Raw genomic sequence first — 18,967 nt, forward strand, 5'->3', positions numbered from 1 at the left:
AAATTTGGGGACTGCAAGCCCAATGTGATGTACATCTTTTATTGTAATTTCACTGCTCAATAGCACAGACTGACTATATTGTTTTCAAATGGCACCTGTGATACAACCAAGAGAATTTTTGTAGCTCATTTAATGCAGATATTCAAATATTCAGGGCTGTATTTTTGTTTGCTGCTATCAGACCAGTGCAGCACATCAACTAGAAGTATGTGCCGGAGTAGTATTGAGATTCCTCAAGCCACTTTTTTCTTGGCACATTAACACACTAAATAGTAACAGTCTAATTCAGGAAGTGACTTTGTGGATTTGGTTAACGGAGAAAGAGAAACTAAGAAAGTTTTGAGAGAAGTTATATACGAAGTGCAGATTGGTTGCATTATGGTTCCAAAATAGCCTTCTTTATGTTTCAGACCATGCATATCCAACCTGCAGCCTGGCACAGTCTATGCTGTGCCCATTCCATACCATCATGGTGGTGGCTCAGCTTTGGGCATGCACCCATTGCTCAGCAACAGCAAAACCATCAGTGCAATATTAATGCTGTCTGAGCTCCAACCAGGGCAGTGCCAGCTCTAGTTGTGGCAAATAATTTTATGCATATCGATACATTGGCTAAGCACAGTTCTGTGAACAGTGAAAAATATGCAGCCTTTCCTTCTTGTAGAGGAATTTACGAATAGGTTTCAAGATTGCAAAACGAACAAACAAAAAACACCAATTTTTGGTATATTTGCAACTACATTTTCATTTGACATGCATTCTATTTTAAAATGTATTTATAGGGTTGCAATCAGATATTCAACTCCAAAATCTGACTATGTCTCAGTACCAGACTTTTGTAAGAGAAAAATATCCCTCAATCCACAGTCGTACCTTATTTATGTCATTGATTTTTGTCAATAAAGAAATTTTTGAGCAACTGTTGTCAAGGATGAAGCACAGGAGAAGTTTCATAAGTCTCTGAGCACTGTGAGAGTTGCGAACACTTCCATCAGAGCAGCCTGATATATGTATTAGTTTCATAAAACCAAGGTCAAATATCCCACTAGTTTTATGTTTTTATTGCTCTTTTTTTACTGCTTTAATGAAAATATTAAATTAGAAACAGTTTGGGTACTTATTAACTATATTACGTAGTAATGTATGTGAGGGCTGCTCTGAAAGTAATGCTGCCTATTTTATTATGCTGGCCCATGACATCAGAGGCAGGTGATGGTTGTATGGCAGTATAGGTTGAACCATCTCACCTGTATTCCATTACATTTTGTTACTGTGTGACAGATGGTAGCAGAGGGGCAGTCTGACAAAATGGTGGCTGACATGGAAATGTGGTGTGTTCAATTGAATACCTCCATGCAGAAAAAATGGCATCCACTAACATTCATCTGTGCTTGCTGAATGTTTATGGAGACCAAACAATGGGTGTGAGCACAGTGAGGTGGTGGATGATGTTTCAGCAGTGGTGACAGCAACAGTAGGTCACCTCCACTGCTGCAGGTTTTGATGTTTATGAACTTCCTTTAGGCTGTTAAAGTATTTGGGAAAGTTCATCACAGTTGGGTTGCTGCAGTATTGCTCCAAATTTTTAAAACTCTACTTGGTTTAAGCCTTGCAGGTTTCTTCACAGAGATTTCAGAGAGTGAAATTTACAATGAATGTGAAGTTTGAATTTGTAACCAGAAGGCTCTCCATAGATCACAATATTTTTCTCTTTTCTTGATTTATTTTTTTTTCCTAGTCTTAGATGTTCTTCAAAAATGAAGCTAATTACTTCATGTAACACCATGCAGCATGTCAATTTCCTTGGTAAATAAAATTTTAGTATTTTCAGTAGTAGACTACTTTCAGTTCTATATGCAACTTAGTGTTCTGTGGATAACTAGCTTTGTATAAAATGTTTTTATTGGTTTAGAGTAATGGATACTCATTCTATTCTGCTTTTTATTTTCTAATAGCTGCAATCGTGAGGAAGGATGCTTTTGTGTAAGATATTAGGTGCTCTTCTAGACTCTGCTTAGCAGTCCAAATGCAAAGACTTTATTTATGACAAGATTTCCACTGTTGAAAAAACATTTTGTTTTTCTAAATGTAACTCAGAGTAGACAAACTTGAACATATATTTTTCCAGGAAGTACGTGACAGTCCATCATAATGCAATTTTTTCAAGATTCAGGTTTTCCTTACTTGTCAACAACTGATGAACTTGAACTCTGTATTCTGTGGTAGCTGTAGTTCTTTATGACAGACAATAAATGGTAGTCTGAAATTTTATTTTGGGCACATTGTATCTATCCTGATTCATTCCTGAAAGCAAAAAGATTAGATCTACTTGAACAGCTTTAAAAGGGGTGAGAAGCTTCTTTGTTTTTTTTTATTTATTTTTATTCAAGTTATTTGGAGGCCTCTTCTGGTCAACTTGCTGAAACAAAAGTAAACTTGTTTGCTTGAAAGAGATACATAGCCATTGACTTACTTCTAGTGTTATATTCAAAATAATTGAAAGGAGGTCTGAAATGAAAAGCAGCTCTTTGCTAGGGATCTGCGAACATAAATTCTGTTTAAGGCAAAAGCTTTTCTGCAATCTTTTTGGTGAACTCTTCTTGTTTCTGTCAATTGGAAACACTGTCTAGGCTTGTTGGAGGTGAATGCCACGTAAGTAGGAGAGCACAAACAAACCAGTAGAGGTTCGTACTGATCTCAGATCTACATTTGAGTATAATTTGAACACAGTCTGAACGCTGAATTGTGTTCCCTATTGCTTTTTTCCGCTCATGTAAATGTTGGTCTACTAGCTTACGCTTTTTAAGCTCATTATGTTTTTTTTAACCTCTTCTGCTCAATCTGGAGCAAAATGTTGTCTAACTCTTTTTTTGTTTTTATGTCTCACATATCACGTATGAATTGTATATGCTGTTTATGGAGTCAGGAGTACTTTTATGAAAAATGATTTTGCTCTTACTGTTGCTGTTAGACAAGGGTTTAGACTGTTTTGCCTTATGTAAGGAAAATCTTTGAGTTGCTATTCTAGCACTGTATTGGTATTTTAAATTTATACATTGTGATCTGGAGTTGAAATAGAAAAGATTTTTGCTTTCTAATTTTGTTAAGCTTGATGTTTGATGGTGAGGAAAAGAATTCCTTCATTTTTATGCAAGCATCTTCAGTCTGAATTGTTTGAAGAGAGTAGTGATGGGTGGGAGGCTTCCAACATGAACAGCTTTTTTTTTTTTTTTTTTTTTTTTAATATTATATCCAATACACTTAACAGTCAAGTTCATTGTTCCACTGTTTGTTTTTTCTGTTTTTGTCTTTCTGCAATTCATGAAGGAGAATTAATTTGGGGTAATTGCTCTTGCAATGACCAGTTAAGTATTTAGGACTTCTGTCTTCCATGTATTTTACAAATGTGAGAAATTGTAGAAGAATGTATTAAGCAAAATAGACATAAATGACAAAAAATTATTACAGTTGTAAAGTATGATGCTTAAAAATGATTGATACATGAGCTTAAAGATTTTTGCTGAAATTAATGGGCTGTACTAATTGGACTTTTCTAATGGCTTTCTCTTTCCCTAGGCACGAGCGTTAACACCTCAGACAGCAGAAACAGATGCTATAAGATTTTTGGTTGGAACACAGTCTCTTAGATATGATAATCAGGTAACTTATTTGGTCAAATGTCAGTTTTTTGGGGCTTTTTGTTTGTTTTTTGTTCGTTTTAACACTGTTCAAATATCTTTCTTCTTCTTGCCCCTCTGTTTGAAGTTTAAGAGATAGTTAAGTTGTAGATTTACACTAATTGTTTGCAGATATATTTCTTATCAACATAAGTGAGAGTGTGTATTTCTGGAAAATTAAACTGTTCTGAACTGTGTTACTAAACCAGTTTGGCTTAGTGAAGCAGTTGCCATTTTTTCATTAATTTAAATCTCTAGATTTTCTGGAGCTGTCTTTAAACCTTGGAAGATATATGAAATAAAACAAAATTCTTTAGTCCTTGATTGTCGTTAGTATGACTCCTGACTTATGCCTAGCTGTCTATCTGAAGCTACATGAAATGGATTTTTTCAACTGTAATTGTTGGTAATCAATTATGTCTTCACTGATCACAAATAGAGCAAGTTAAAAATTTCAGGGAGTATCAGCTTAATTTCTGTTGGACTGTTTCCTGTGTGGTTAAGAGTACAGCTCTTATAATTTTACAGTGATTTTATGATTAAACTTCTGTATGTATGTTCACAGTGAAAGAAGATCTTGAGGGCAGAACAATTAGAAAGCTGCATTGGGTATAGGCTTCAGGTGGGTGTAGCAGAAGTGCTGCAGAGGTTCTCTGTTGGAAGATGCCAGTACTGCTCAGTGCAGTTTGCATCTGCCTGTGCATGGAGGGCACAGTTGAGACTAACAGAATGATGGAAACCCTGTGAAAACTTTTGGAATGGGAAAAAATACTGCATGGGAGAGAGAAAGGAACAAAAGAGAGAAAGAAATAGAATATTCCATAGGGAGAATGGCAAGGTCAAAGGAGGAACAGGCAGTGTTCTGTGGTAGAGCAGATATCCTAGCTCCCTGTGGAGAACCTGTTCCTGCATATGGATATTTGTGAAGGAACTATGGTCCATGGAGAGCACTTGCTGTAGCAGGAAAAAAAAAAAAAAAAAAGAGAGTTGGAGAGTGGCAAAGAAGACCCTATGTACTGAGTGTAACCTCAGTGCCCCATGCCCTCATGTGCCGCGTAAAGCCTCCAGATTGAAGGAGTTAATTCAGTAATTCAGAGAATGGGGAGAGAGAAAGATTTTAAGGTTTGTCTTTCTGATTTCTCGCAATCCAAATTAGTCACTAAATTTATTTACTGCCAGTAAAAATACAATTTCCCTTCCAATGAACATTGTAATTGTACACGAGTTTGTTAAATGTTAATGCTGGTTAAGACTCAAGGAGAGAAAAGTATTCAAAGGTACGAGGAGTATGGTGTATTCAGTTTCTTTACTTTTCGGGTAATACTTGTGAGACCAGTGACAAAAGATTTGGCATAACAAACTTAGTTAAAAATAAGATGATAAAAAAAAAATCAATGTGTACATTTGTCCTGGATGCCCTACAGACATTTGGTTTTAAGGTTTAAGCTTTTCTACTGAATAAATAGCTTTATCAGGTTAAAAGTTGAATCTGTCTTTTACTTCTTGGTTTAACTGATTAAATTCAAGTCCAAAATTGAGCTCCAAGTTAGAGGGTGATCCTTGCTCACTGATTGGTGTCCAGCAGATCTTCAATAATTTAAACGTTCTGATTTAGGTAAACTTTTTGGCATAGACTACCTATTTTGGACATATCTCCATATACGTGTTTCAGCCTCATTGAACGTAATCTTTTTTTTCCAGTGAATAGCATTAATAATAGATGTGCAAGCCACTTCCTAGGGTATTAACGAATCTTTGGGGGTTATTGGCCTTTAGCTGTGCCTCAGGCCATCAGCTCCATCAGCTAGTTGCTAATCCCTAAGAAATGCCTTAGGCCTCAAGTCATTATGTTCTCTAGATTTGCTTAAAAACTTTTTTGGTTACCTGACCTAAGTTACGAACTGGCTTGCAGCCTTTAATGCTTGACCGAGTGCTGTGTGGTGAGATTGTGTATGCAGCTCCATTATGTACAGAATGTTTCTTACCTTCCAGTCCCAAGCCAGGTGTGTTGTAGGTAAGCGAACAGCAGTCATGCAGCTGGCAAGGTAATTTCTTCTTTAGTGAGATTTATTTCAATACAAGTAATTCATAGGAGATCTGGTGAAAATATTTTGCTGTTAATGCTTTCTTTATGAGGCCAGGGGAAGTATTTTTAAATGTTGTGTTCTGACAGTACTTGCGATATTAACAGTGTCAAGTACTTGGTTTTTGATCTACGTAACTTCGTGAAAGTAGTTCCTTTTTGACTGGAAGTCTGTCATCTGCTCCTGTAGAACAACTTTGCAACATACTTTCGGGATGTGAATGAAATTAGGAAACCTGAATACATGCAGCTAATGAAGATAACAAATGTGGTGGTTTACTCTCTTTTATGAGGTTTGGAGATCTTGTATAAAAATAAAAGTATAGGAGAAAGAAGGAAGGAGAACAGCATGTTCTTGATGTAGTGTTGTGGAAGTGGAGAGTAAAACTGGCAACGAGAAGTGTGTTGCCAAATGGGAAAGACAAAGAAAACTTTCCAGTGAAATACCACTTGAGGGAAGGTGATAATTAAAGAGAACGGTCTAGGCTGCTGGTCTGTCTTTTAATCTTATTGTTTAGTGCTTCCAAGGTGATGATCTCTGAAAGTCTATACCTTCTGTCCAGGTATCCGTCACCTGATGTAAGCATCCGCTGCTGCTGAGCTGGGGGTTTGGGTGCTTTCTTTTCTAAAGGAATTCTCTAAACCAAAGCAAATGTTTCATATCTTTGAATGTAGTTTTTGGTTTTTTTTAAACTATGTTCAATGTGACTTCTGACAAATTGTTCATGCAGTTGTATATTTGTTCTCTGACAGTATTTTATGCGGTCCTTAAAAACTTGGCCTTTTGGAAGCTTTTGTGTTTCTGCTGCTGTTAGTTTAATGCATTTACTGCGTGTTTTTGAAAGCATACACAATAAGCGTACTTCACCTAATCTTTTTTGATTTCTCTGAGAACTGAGTTAACTTCAGTCTTGTATTAGAATCCAACATAGTTTTTCATGGATGGTGTTACATACGCACAGAGCATGGCAGTGGGCACTCAAAGTAAAACACTTACCACATCTCCCACTCTGTACCCTGTTAGTCTCTAATGTAAGGAAGCAAATTACAGAGTTTTTGTAATGGAGAAAAAAGAGTAATTTTGTTCTGAATGTGTTTAGTTGTCTCCCTGCCTTAGTCACTTCCATAGCAATTAGTGATTTCTCCAGATGTTTTTTAGTAAAGTCAAATAATTGTTTGCCTTCAGATCTCTACTTGCTTTCCCTCTCTGTTTGGACTTGTATGTGTTCAATCTTCAGGGACTCTTCAGCATAATTACTCCTTAATGTTGCTACTGAAAATAAGAGTTATTTTCCACAAAGGCTGTTTTCCACATGAACTGTGGTAACACATACCATTACTATGGACAGTGCATTCATGTTGAGAAGTTTCTCTGAGTGAGCCTATGCTTACTATTGCTGTCATCCTCTTCTGTAGCATCTATATACTGCACTTATTTATCCAAGTTGAAACTCATTTCCCTACTCCACTTGAAAAAGTTAGAAAGATAGTAATTGAACAGATGAAAATAGCAAACTTTGTAGCTGAGGCTTGCATTAGGACAGTTGTTGTAGCTGAATGCTTTTCTGCTAGTATTTCTCTTCATGGCATCATGCTGGTACTGTATTTGGTACTTCTTTATTTTCTGTGAGAGTTGTTTTGTCTTTGGTATTTAGCATAGTTACAGCAGAGGTTTCCAGGTATCTATGATGTCAGCTGAACAAAGACATGACAGTAGAGGAGGAATTGGTCATCTGTGCTTTCAAAAGGCTTCAGATGGAGTAGAGAGCTTTCCAACCGTTTGTGTTGAATGACCCTCTTAACCTGGCCAGCGCAGGCACAGCATATGTGGAATTGGGATACTGTTTTCATTTGTGGTTCACCTCTAGAGACTTCAGAGAAGCTGCCAAATGAGACTTCAGCGACTCCAGTGGAAGGTTTCCTTCCTTCTCCTTTTTTTTCTTTTTTTTTTTTTTCTTCTGAGATTGCTGAGAACAAGCAAATAAAGCAGATCTGTTTGTGCCTTTCACAGAGAAAATAAGCTCTTATTTTAAAATATTTTCACATATTTCACATTATTTATCTGTTAAACCTCTAATTCCGTAATTTTGAGGGATCTGCTTTTAGTTGCAGATCCAAAAGCTAATTATCATTATTTTGATGTGTAAAAATAGTAGTAGGAATTATTGTTCTTGAGCCTGTTGGAAAGTTTTACTTTAGGGTTGTAAATATGTTGCAGTTTATCTCCAAGCTGTTGTTTTTATGAACAATTTCAGTTGTGAGTTGATTGAGAACATCAAAATATGTCTGAGGAGAGCAGTGCAGGGGGCTGAGTATATGGTGTCTGATAAAGTCAGTCAATGATTTAAACCACTGAATAAGGACAAGTTCTCTTCAGAGTGCCTGATTTAGGACACAGGGAGTAGGTCAAGAGGGGATATACAGAGCACCAAAATAAAGGGCAGCTGTAGATAAGTCCAAGGGGTGTGACTATGGAGAGTTATGAAAGGCAGGAAGGTGACTTCCTTAAGTTGGACAGGAAGATGGCTGTGCAATTGCTGCAGGAGATGGATGTTGTCCTGATGCCTGGGTAGATTTGTAAGTTCAGGGCAACAAATGAAGTCAAGTTTGAAAGGACAGCATGCTCATCAACTGCAGGACTGCTTATGTGCCCTGGATGACTGAGTTAAGAACACTACAGGTGATGAGGTCCTGCATTATATTTGAAGAAGTTGCTGATGACTGCACTCAGCAATTGAGTGTTTGAAGGAGAGGTTAAAAAAAAAAAAAAAAAAAAAAAAAAAAAAGGTAACACATCAGCCATTTCGTAAAGTAAGGTACAGTATTGCCGATATAGCCTGAGTTGACACCTATCTAGTTGTTTCTCTATTTTATGAAACATTTCTATAATATCTTGTATGTAAGACTTCTGCAGTGGTTTAGTGGATTACTTTGTTTCTCTCTTCGTTGTTGACGCAATTTTACTAATGAATCTTAAATGAGATTACTTAGAAGAAGAACAGGAGTAAGATATAGATTTATTAAAATATGATTAGTGTTTCTTGAAAGAACTTTTCAGTTCAGTATTTTATGTATGCTTGTAGTTTAAAATGTGTTATATTTCTAAGTGTTTTAGTAATAGATAGTTTTATGTATGGATACATATATAGGATTGCTTACTTGAGGAGAACTCTAGAAGTTTCAATTATTTCTGTTTCAAAACAAAGTCCTTGCTCTCTCTCCCATTCTTTCTTCAAAAGATATTTAAATTTGATGGCTTGTATACAGAGTTAATGCAGACATCTTGACTGAAAATTGTGATGTTATTATTTCTGTTTATTGCTGGAAGAAGTGTTCAAATGCAGTACTAGTGGCTTATTACTGTTAACTATAATATGAAAAATCACCTTCAAGCTTTAAGCTGCAGAACTGAGAAGAATAAATGCTGTATTTCATCAAAACAAAGAGATGGCTTATTTTTCTAGAAAAGTCTATCTTGATGAAATCAATGATATAGTAAATTGTTAGTATAACAATTAATTAAAGTAGATATCAGTTATAAAATTCTCATTAAATTGTTCTGTGCAGTCATTGTGTATAATTAAGACCCACAGGAAAACATTTGAAAACCTAATGTTCTCTTTTATTGTATTTGCAGATTCACATCATAGATTTTGATGATGAAAATAACATCATAAACAAAAATGTGCTTCTTCATCAAGTGGGTGAGATCTGGCACATTAGTGCCAGTCCTGCAGATAAAGGTGTACTAGCAACTTGCTACAATAAAAGTAAGTCCTTTACAACAATTTTAAAGTTTAAGTGCTTTGATATTTTTGAAAACACAAGGATTGAACATCTGGCTTATGTGTAAGAGCTTAAAAATAGGAGTTATCAACACAGGTATTTTTTCAAAGGTCTGTTGTACCATTAATTATACCTCATCCTTCTATCCTCAGATCATCTTGATTAGAAGTCTGTTTGCATTCACATCAAAGAAACCAGCAAAACCAAAGTGTTGCTTACCTGATTAATGCCAAGCAGGTCAAATAAATTATTCCTGTTATTTTAGGCTTAATTCTTTTTATTGTTTTGTATGTTTGATTTTTAAAGTGAGAAAAAATGTCTTTCAAAATTTCTTGCCAGCATCAAGCTTTGCAATCCTTTAAAATTGCAGATTAAGTTCTGCATATAGTGTTATTTGTCATATGTTTAATGCAGATATGCCCACAGAGAACTATAAATTGTCTAAATATCTCATCAAAACCAGTAGGAGTGCTCCTTGTGTACCCTTAACACTAAGTGCACAGCTGTTTAGATTAAGAATCTTTGTGCCTTTCCTAGGTAAGGCAGATGTGAAGACTTTCTGTTCTAAAGCTTGGAAAATCTTGCATCATTTGAGGAGGGGGGTTGTTTTTCTCTCTGACAAGTGAGAAATCTGTGCTGTCAATTTGAATAAATATTATTTAGTCTTGTGTGTTCTAGTGTATTCTTTCATGAAAATACAGCTTAAGTGTACAAGAGTAAACTGTGTGTTTCAGACTTAATGCATCTGTCAGCTGTAGAGCTGTAAATTCCTATTATTCAACCTTTTGGTTTAAAAGGAAAAAAAAAAAAAAAAAAAAATTGTTCCGGGGCTACTTGGTTCTTTTATTTCAGTCCAGATGAAGTAGAAGTCCTATGGCATGAATTTCTTTTGTGAGTCAGTTGTGAATCTTTAAAAACGATTATAAAAGTAATGGAGGGCTTTAGTTGGCATTCTGGCTGAGGGGTCACTGAAATGGCATTGATGTGGTGTGTGTTTTGTTTTAATTTAAAACAAATTTTTGTTTTTAATTATATATATGTGTCCATTTGTTTTAACTTGCTGACTTCCGGGACGTAACTTCTCCATTGATCACTGCCATGGCAAAGAATATCCTGAAGTTTCCTTCTCAGAAAACCAAATGAAGTTTATACATTGTTTCTCTAGCCTTCCTGAACTGTTTCGTTGGGGGTGTGATGGGATAGGGGAGATGAGGAAGGAGTGTGGTTTGTTTTCTTTTGTCTCCTAAGAATACTGTGCTTTATAGAATATTGTGAAACACCTGACAGAGTTTCTGCACCTCTCTTTTCCCTCTGTATAACTGAGCAACAAATTGATGAGAGATTATCAAGTCTAGTACTTTATTTATGTAATGTCCTTTTAATGGAATATTCTGAGTTGAAAGAGACCCACAAAGTTCCCCCAGTAATATTAACTACTTTTAACTTATTCAATTTGTATCTATTTTTGAAGTCAAATATTATTTTAGCTGGTATGATGACCATATATAACTTCATATTGCTTTTTAAGAAAGGAATATATTTAAGACTCGTTACTCTAACATGCTACAAGGGACATTTCTTACAGCAGTATGCATTTTAATTGTTAAAACCTCTTTGAAAGAGAGCTTAGTGAGCAAATATGTCTGCGAAGCACAACGCTTCACATTTCTGTGATATTTCTAATCTCCATTATTGGACCTATTAATTCATACGTGTGCTTTCTATTCTAGATTCTTTGTGTTCTAGATTTGGTTTTCTTTATCTCATTAAGAAAAGTTAAGCTTTATCATTTGTACTTCACGCATCTTCATTTAGAACCATCATCCATTAGCATTCTGTAGAAAACAAGATCTGATTCTCAAATGATTATTGATGAATCTAAATAGCAAAATACATAACAGAAAGCACGCAGCATAGGGGTTCTAATAATAATGAACACTGGGTTTAGCAGGCAACTTAATTCAAGTAGTAATGCAACCAAATTAGGCATTCAAAACGTTTAAAGCTCTTCTGTGTATTTGTTTTTATGTACTGCACTTGTTCTGCTGTTTTAAGGAGATGCTGTTTTTCCTTACTGAAGTACTGGGAAATGACATCCAGTCAGAGATATTGTGACCACCTCTTGTTGTCTGAGCGCCGTACATCACGCAAATCTTGACTCCTGTTGAAACTCAGAAAATTAATTTATATGATAGGCACATGTGATGTTACGTTTTGGTGTTTGTTTTTATTGACAATGAGTTTGGTGGCTGTTTGGGTCTGTGAGCACTATGAACTATGGAAGCTGTATTTTATCCCAGATTGCCAAACTGGATGAAGAAAGGTGTGCGAGTATGTGAAAGAAGCTAGGTTTAGGAGGAAAAGCTATGATAGGACGTGGCTGAATATTTTAAGGATGGGGGGAGAAGACACTGTAAAATTAATGCTTATATATTAATACTCATCTAGATAAGATATGCACTGGTAATCAGTTTTGTGACATGTTGATGCATCATCTCTTCACTCTATTGTGGCAAGTCAACTGAATTAAAAATAAAAAAAAAAACAAGTAATGGGCTCTTTTCTTGAACAGGATTTAGATTTTTATTGACAGCTTTAAAGTAGGTGAACATTAAGAGGAGAAACGATTTTAGTAGTCTTCTAACTTTAAAAGTTTGTTGAATTTCAATGTGATACAAATTAAGTTTTCTTAAGAAAAGATGGTTTGTTGTCTGAGCAAGATACAGCGTGCGTAGGGTTTTGAGATAAAGGTGGCAAAAAGCTGGCATGTTGCATTTGCATTTTGACTGGCTAACGTTGCTTAGAAAATTTACATGTGCTTATTTGTATGTAAAGTTTGTTTCTTAAAGTTACCTTACTCGTAATGTAGGAGTTGCATTGCTTTGTTTGCTGTGGCCTAGTAATGAAAAGGAGAATTGTAGAATTTAACAAAAAATCTGTCAGAACAATTCTAGAATTTTTACATTTCGTTCTTTTTGTTGTTATGATGAGTTCCAATTAGTTGCCTGTAAATTTCTAACTTTCTCTAAAGTACTGCAGTAATGACACTTTTAAAAGCATAGATGAGAAAGGTACAAAGTAATTAAAGAGATAGAAATAGACTTTTAAATATTAGAAAAGAATAATAGCTGGGTGGGATGAGGGTAAGGATTGTACTCTCCAAATAATGGTATAAACCAATAATTATAGTGATACACAATATAAAATGAAGATAAAAATGAAGATAAATTAATCTTCAGATTTGCAAGAGATTGATAGCTATCTGAGAGCTCTATTCATCTTTTAAGGGAAAATAATTTTGTGTGTAAAATATTACATGAAATTAGAAAGAAGTTTTTTTCAGTATTTGAAAGAGCATTATATAGGGTAACTTTTTCACTGTGATGAGCTAAAATGACAGAAAGGTTATAGGTAGAGGAGACTAGCTTGTAAATCTGAACGATGAAAAGCAGACAAAGCCTACACCCAGTTGAAATTCAGTTTACAGTCCCTTTATTGCTGGAGATAAAGAAAACACGAAGGGAGGCAGGAAAGCATTTAAGTGGACTATAGAATCATGCAGAGTGTCAGGGATTGGAAGGGACCTCAAAAGATCATCCAGTCCAATTTTCCTGCCTAAGCAGGGCCACCTAGATTAGGTGACACAAGAATGCATCCAGGTGTCTTGCAGTAGTGTTCTGAGGCAGAGGAAGCTTCTGTGCATCTAATCTATTTTTTGTATGTAAGTGGACAGTGATAGCCCCAATTAGAGCTGGATGAGGAAAGTGGGATCTCTGCGTTAAGATGAGGCTGAATGATGCGCTCATTATCAGTACAGTCCATAATACACTGTTGTGGGATGTGTGAAATATTTAGCAGTTTGGTGGTGCAGAGGGAGCTATCATAGTATATCCCAGGTTGCCAGTCCCACAAGGACCATTGTCCAGCTCCTGGCTCTGCACAGGATCACCCCAAATTCAAACCTGATGTCAGAGTGTTGTCCAAACGCTCCTTGAGCTCCGTCTGCTTGGGACTGTGATCACTGCTTTGGGGAGCCAGTTCCATACCCACTGCCCTCTGATGAAGAACCTTTTCCTAACGCTCAGCTTGACCCTCCCCCGATGCAGCTCCGTGCTGTTCTGTCAGGTTCTGACACTGTCATTACGGAGTGTGTGTCAACACTGAAAACTATTTAAGAACAAAACAGTGGTTAGCTGCTAGTTTCTGAGGAGCAAAAAACTACTGGCCATAACGATCTTAACATGGAATAAACAGTTTTTGACAGACAGGCAGTTCTTGTTTCTTCTGGTTACATCAGTATTTCTGACAACAGTCATTTTTGATGGAATTTGTAACTTATAGTATAAAAGGAATACTTTCAGGACATCAGGCTAAGACTTTAAGGTTTTGTGTGTATTCCAGTTACTTGTACAGGGCTGTAGTGTTGCAACTGGATCATAACAGGGCAACCTCAGTACACTGCCAAGTTAATAGAACCTGCACTGCAGTAATAAAATAAAATGTGAATAAAATTGCTTAAAACCAAGAGAATGGTTCTTCAAGAAGGTATAAATCCTGAAGCTTATGGACCTGGGTTTTTTGAAAAATTCAAGACTGCAGAGAAGCGTTCTTTCAAATTAGCACTTATCAGATAGGCAAGTCATATGATTGTTCTTTCAATCAATTTGTACTTTGAGAGGTGTACATGCGTGCTTACAGAAATGAAAATTTATTACACTCTCTTGTAGATTCTCAGGCAGATGTGAACGTGAATAAATATCTATTACGCTGTTGATGTTGATGTATGCCATTGTGTGTGTTCTGACTGCTACTCAGGATGAAACTAGAGATCCTTCGAAAGAGATCTCTAGTTTTATCCAGGAGTAGCAGTCAGAACCTCTTTCAAAGGAGGGGAAACGTAACTGCTGCATATCAGTTGAGGAGCTGTTTAAAACAGCTATTGCTGAAGATCTCCTTTGTGCCTTTTAAATGCAGGAAACTTGAAATTCATTCTGCAAAAACTATTTTCACTGAAAGGAAAGCTATTTTTTTTCCCTTCTCCTTCCATTATCTCCCTAATGGCAAGCAAACCAAGTGTTAGTTTACTTTTGCTTCATTTTTTTTGTTATGTTTTTAAACAAATTTAATCTTCTTGTCTTGATGACTGGATAACCAAGGAAACTAGCAACCCAGGATGCGTGCTGTTGATCATTCTGACTTTTCATTTTGCTGAACACCTATTTAGCCATAATGACTAAAAAAAATTGGAGTTGTCTTCTGATATTTTTTTTTTTGAATGCTGCACTTTTTTCCATAGGATGAAAATATCCATAGTTCACTATGCACAAGCTATACTCTCAATTTCATGCTCCTCCATATTTGCAGTTCACTTGAACGTTGTAGAAAGATTGTGAACTTCAAGAAAAGTAAGAATGTAAATTAATCAGTGCACGTGTTCAGTTCTCTGTTTGTGTTCTCCTTATGTTTTGAAATGTAGATTGTTTAAAGACTTTATCACAAAGCATCATGGTACTTCGTATCCGTTTCTGCTTTGGGAGCTAGGGGGAGCAGACAAAGAGCTGCTTAGAGATGATTCCTACTTACCTCCAAAATAGATCAGGAGAAATGGGAACCTAATGTGGTTTTAAGAAGGTAGACTTCAGAATTGGTTATCAAGATCATCTTTGCATGTGTAGAATTAAACGTGCTTGAATGTGTTTGAGCATAACTTAGTTCTGGCAGGAAACCTGCAGGGTGGAAAAAAGCAATAACACTATCATGTTTTGTCTGTTAGTGAAAGCTGATAGTGGATTGATGAGGTACACTACTGTTTTACCTTCGATCTGCTGTTCTGCGGAAGTTAACTTTAAGGATGTTAGATGTTTTGTTTTTTTTTTCCTTCCAAATTGAGTAGTCTCAGCCTGTCAATCGAACCAAAGATTGGTTCATCTGTACAAATAGTGTGACTTCTACAGCAGCAAGAGCAGATTCTGCATAGGAAGAGCGTGAACAGCTGTCTAATCCCTTTGTGAAGGGATTAGACCATCTTCATCAATTAACTTCAGTCTACTTCTCATAGCCCAAGATCCCTCCCGTTTGTGGCTTATCCTGTTTTGTGCTATTTTGATGAGCGGACTTAAGCAAAATGTTGCAGTACTTGAACTGTAATGGATTATTAAATAAACTTTGCCACTGTTTTCTGTAAACTTACTTATTTCCAGGACATTTTCCTTCCTGATGAGGTAGTTTCACCCTGTTGAGCATTTCCATCCTCTTTATTTATCTTGCCCCTACCAGTTCTGCTGCACCCTACTTTAGATAAAAACATCAGAATTGCATTCTCTACTTGACATAGGGGCATACCAAAACTTCGTGGAGTAACTTTTGTAAAATAACTCTTGTAAATTTTTTACAGTTTTTACAAAACTTTTGTAAAATAACTCTTTGTTTTATTCTTTCTGCCTTTTAATAAGTTGGTCAATGTTTTACCGGCTTATGTGGTTCCTCTTGCGCATTACCTTCAGTGAAGTGTCAGTAGAGACACTGAAAACATTGTTCAGAATTGTGTCTACCAGTCTGAGTATAACATCGTGTCAAGATGATTTAAGATTTTTTCTTCAATCATAATTATTTTGATGTCAGTACTTGTGAAGAAAACCATTAACGGTGAAGTTCATCTGTCACTTTATTGACTACCAGGTTTTCAGGAATTCTTCCTTTTGCATGGCATGGAACAGCCTGAAATGATATTGATGGTAGACTACATGTTTACGTTTCCATGGTAGTAATTCTCTTAAGGAAGCTTATAATGAAATGCCTGTTTTGTTTCAGGCTTTAGCTTTTCAGAACTTTGTTATAAACCCATTGGGATAAAGTTTCATGAATTAAAACAAGAAACAACAAAATCTTTCTCAATATAACAATTCAGAGATTTTTTTTTTTTTAAATTGGTTTGTTACCACTGCCAGAGAAGTATTCTTTGTGTAACGTGAATGACAAAAGAAAGCAATACTCATAAAGTTGGCTAAAACTTTCAGATCATTTTGAAATTAAATACTCGAAAAGTAATTTTGTATCATCATGTTTATGCTCGCTTCTGTTAGCCTTAAGAATTCAGTTTCTTAATCAAATGTATTGATACATATTTGGAAAACTGTTTTCCCAGTGCAAATGTGTTTTTTGACTCGTATGAACTCGATTACATGTAGGAACACACAAAGCCACCAGAGGGCAAAAGAAAGAGCATATGGAGAAGGCTGTTATCTGAGTTTTTGCACATGCGGGCATGCACATGAGCAAACATTCTCTTTATTGTTTTTGTTCTGCAAACAAGATAGATGCCACTGTGCAGCAATTATGGAGATCCTGTATAAATAGTGTGTTTTTGTAGGTTCAGAGCCTTCATGCATACAAAACTGCTGTTTAATTTTGATTTTAAAAAGGAAAATAAAACTTAAAATCCATTATTTTCAAACATCAAATCTGTTTTGAGTTAACATATCACACTTCTCACACCGTAAAACTGTGTTAGATTTCCAGCAGAGAAACCTCACTAGTAAGGGTGGTTGGAAAAATGCTCTTAGTGATGTTCTCAACTGCTTAATAGTGAAGAAAGCAGCTGACATGGATCTCTCCGGTTTCACTGCCCTCTTCTGTAATGAAAATATTCTGTGTAGGGAAATTTTTGAACAGCACTGTGATGAAGTTAGAGTTGCAATGCAGAGGTGGGCTGGGATCTAGTGAAATTGAATGAATCTCTCAAAATATTGCCTGGTGCTCTCCATAGCACTACTGGAGAATGGTATAGAAAAAAGCTGCTTGTAGTTTGGGGGAAGTAATGGATCTGCTTGTGGTTTTTGTTTTTGTTGTTATTGTCACTCTCTGTGCTCTTTTTAGGTTGTACCTATTATTTTTCTAGGAATTCTAGTTATATGATACTTGCAGCATTCACATCTACGTACTTCCTTTGAGGTGTTAAGTGAAATAGTTGACTATGTGATGCACATGATGGAAAACCAGTATGGAAATACTAGAGTATTACAGGATGGTCACAATATTGAAAAGAATGTTTCTAAAATATAGAAAGTGAATAAACTGCTGCTGAGCTAGAACTTGCACTGAGAGATAATCTGAGTTATCCTTTGGCATTAGAAGTTGTTATTGTATTCATTTTCTTTTTTATTTTGAAAGCAGACCAAGAGAAACTGTTCTCTGGATCTAATCTCCAAGTATTTTTTTAGCTCAGTTTTCAAATATTGAACTGATTCAGTGTAGTAACTGAAAAAAAGGCATGTTCTTTCTGCATATCTAGTCAGTACATTGCTGTGGTGAGTAACATTTGGTGTATAACATGCATTTAAGAAGTCTTGTCTCTCTATCTTGTCAGTAAGTGAAATCTATAAGCTGGATTTTCCTTTGGTGTGTATTGGACTTCAGAGTTATTCCTGAATTATGCAGGTGAAACCAAGTATTCTGTGCAAGTTCCATCAATTAAACGTTAAGAGATTTTATAACTTCATTTTTTTGTCGCATTTCATTCTGTGGTCCTTTTTCTACAATGAAAATGTAGCCTGCTTTTGCTGAAGAGATTCTCTTGCTTGGTGAACTCTTAAAAGAACACAACGTACTTTTTTTCTTCTCCTTCTCCTGCTGACCTAATAAATGTCACAATTCATGTCCTGAGCATCTCGTAACAACTCTAGTTTCAGATTTAACCACCTAATCACATTAAATTATACTGATACATAAGTTTCAGCTTATATTTTAAAATGAAAATTGTTTCTATATAATCTTCTATTTCCTATGGCACTTTCATGAAAACTAGTTAAAATACTTAGAAAGTGACTGTAATTCTGTTTTGTTTTTTTGTTTTTTTGTTTTTTCCTAGTTCTTAGGTTGCATCTTACAACTTTAAGTGTTTCTGACTAATTGACATGAAAGTGAAGAACCATTACAGATATTTCTGCTACTGAAATAGCGGACAGCTACAGGGAATAACAGAACTTGAGGTTAACATCTGTCTGCCTTTTCTGGCATTGTGAAGACTCTTGCAGCTCAGCGTAGTTTATGATGTCTACTGTGTATGTGCATGTCCATCTAGCAGACAAAAAGCACTTTTCCATACTTTAAGAATTGCACAGTGATTTATCAAGGATGCCAGAAGGCTTCTAGTTCAACATTCTTCTTGAAGCAGAGTTCACAGTGAGATCAGACCAGGTTTTTCAGGTTCCTACATGGCTGGTTCTGGGAAATCTTCAGGAATGGAATTTGCACAAACTCACTGATTAACTGCAACTCCACTGCTTGGCTGTCTTAATGATGGGGGAAAAATTGTTTGCTTGTATCCAGTCAGGACTTGTCTTGTTTCAGCTTGCTCCTTGTTGGCCTGGACTCCCTGATTCTACACTAGTCCTTCTGTTTTCTCTTACTGAGTTCTAATCAA

General features: G+C 35.9%; 1 protein-coding gene across 5 annotated transcripts in view; it reads left to right on the forward strand.

Annotated features, from left to right (window-relative positions):
- Positions 1–18,967, forward strand: part of EIPR1 (EARP complex and GARP complex interacting protein 1) — a 69,900-nt gene that overhangs the window by 4,807 nt on the left and 46,126 nt on the right. For all 5 annotated transcript variants that reach the window (XR_008210531.1, XR_008210532.1, XM_052700999.1 and 2 more), the window contains exons 2-3: positions 3,577–3,660; positions 9,398–9,530. Coding sequence is in view for 3 of the 5 variants with exons in the window: in XM_052700999.1 (XP_052556959.1) it covers positions 3,577–3,660; positions 9,398–9,530 (217 nt within the window). In the remaining 2 variants the exon portion in view is untranslated. The remainder of the gene's footprint in view (positions 1–3,576; positions 3,661–9,397; positions 9,531–18,967) is intronic.

This window comes from Tympanuchus pallidicinctus, unplaced genomic scaffold (genome assembly GCF_026119805.1).
Source record: "Tympanuchus pallidicinctus isolate F22 unplaced genomic scaffold, pur_lepc_1.0 scaffold1, whole genome shotgun sequence".
Taxonomy (NCBI): domain Eukaryota; kingdom Metazoa; phylum Chordata; class Aves; order Galliformes; family Phasianidae; genus Tympanuchus; species Tympanuchus pallidicinctus.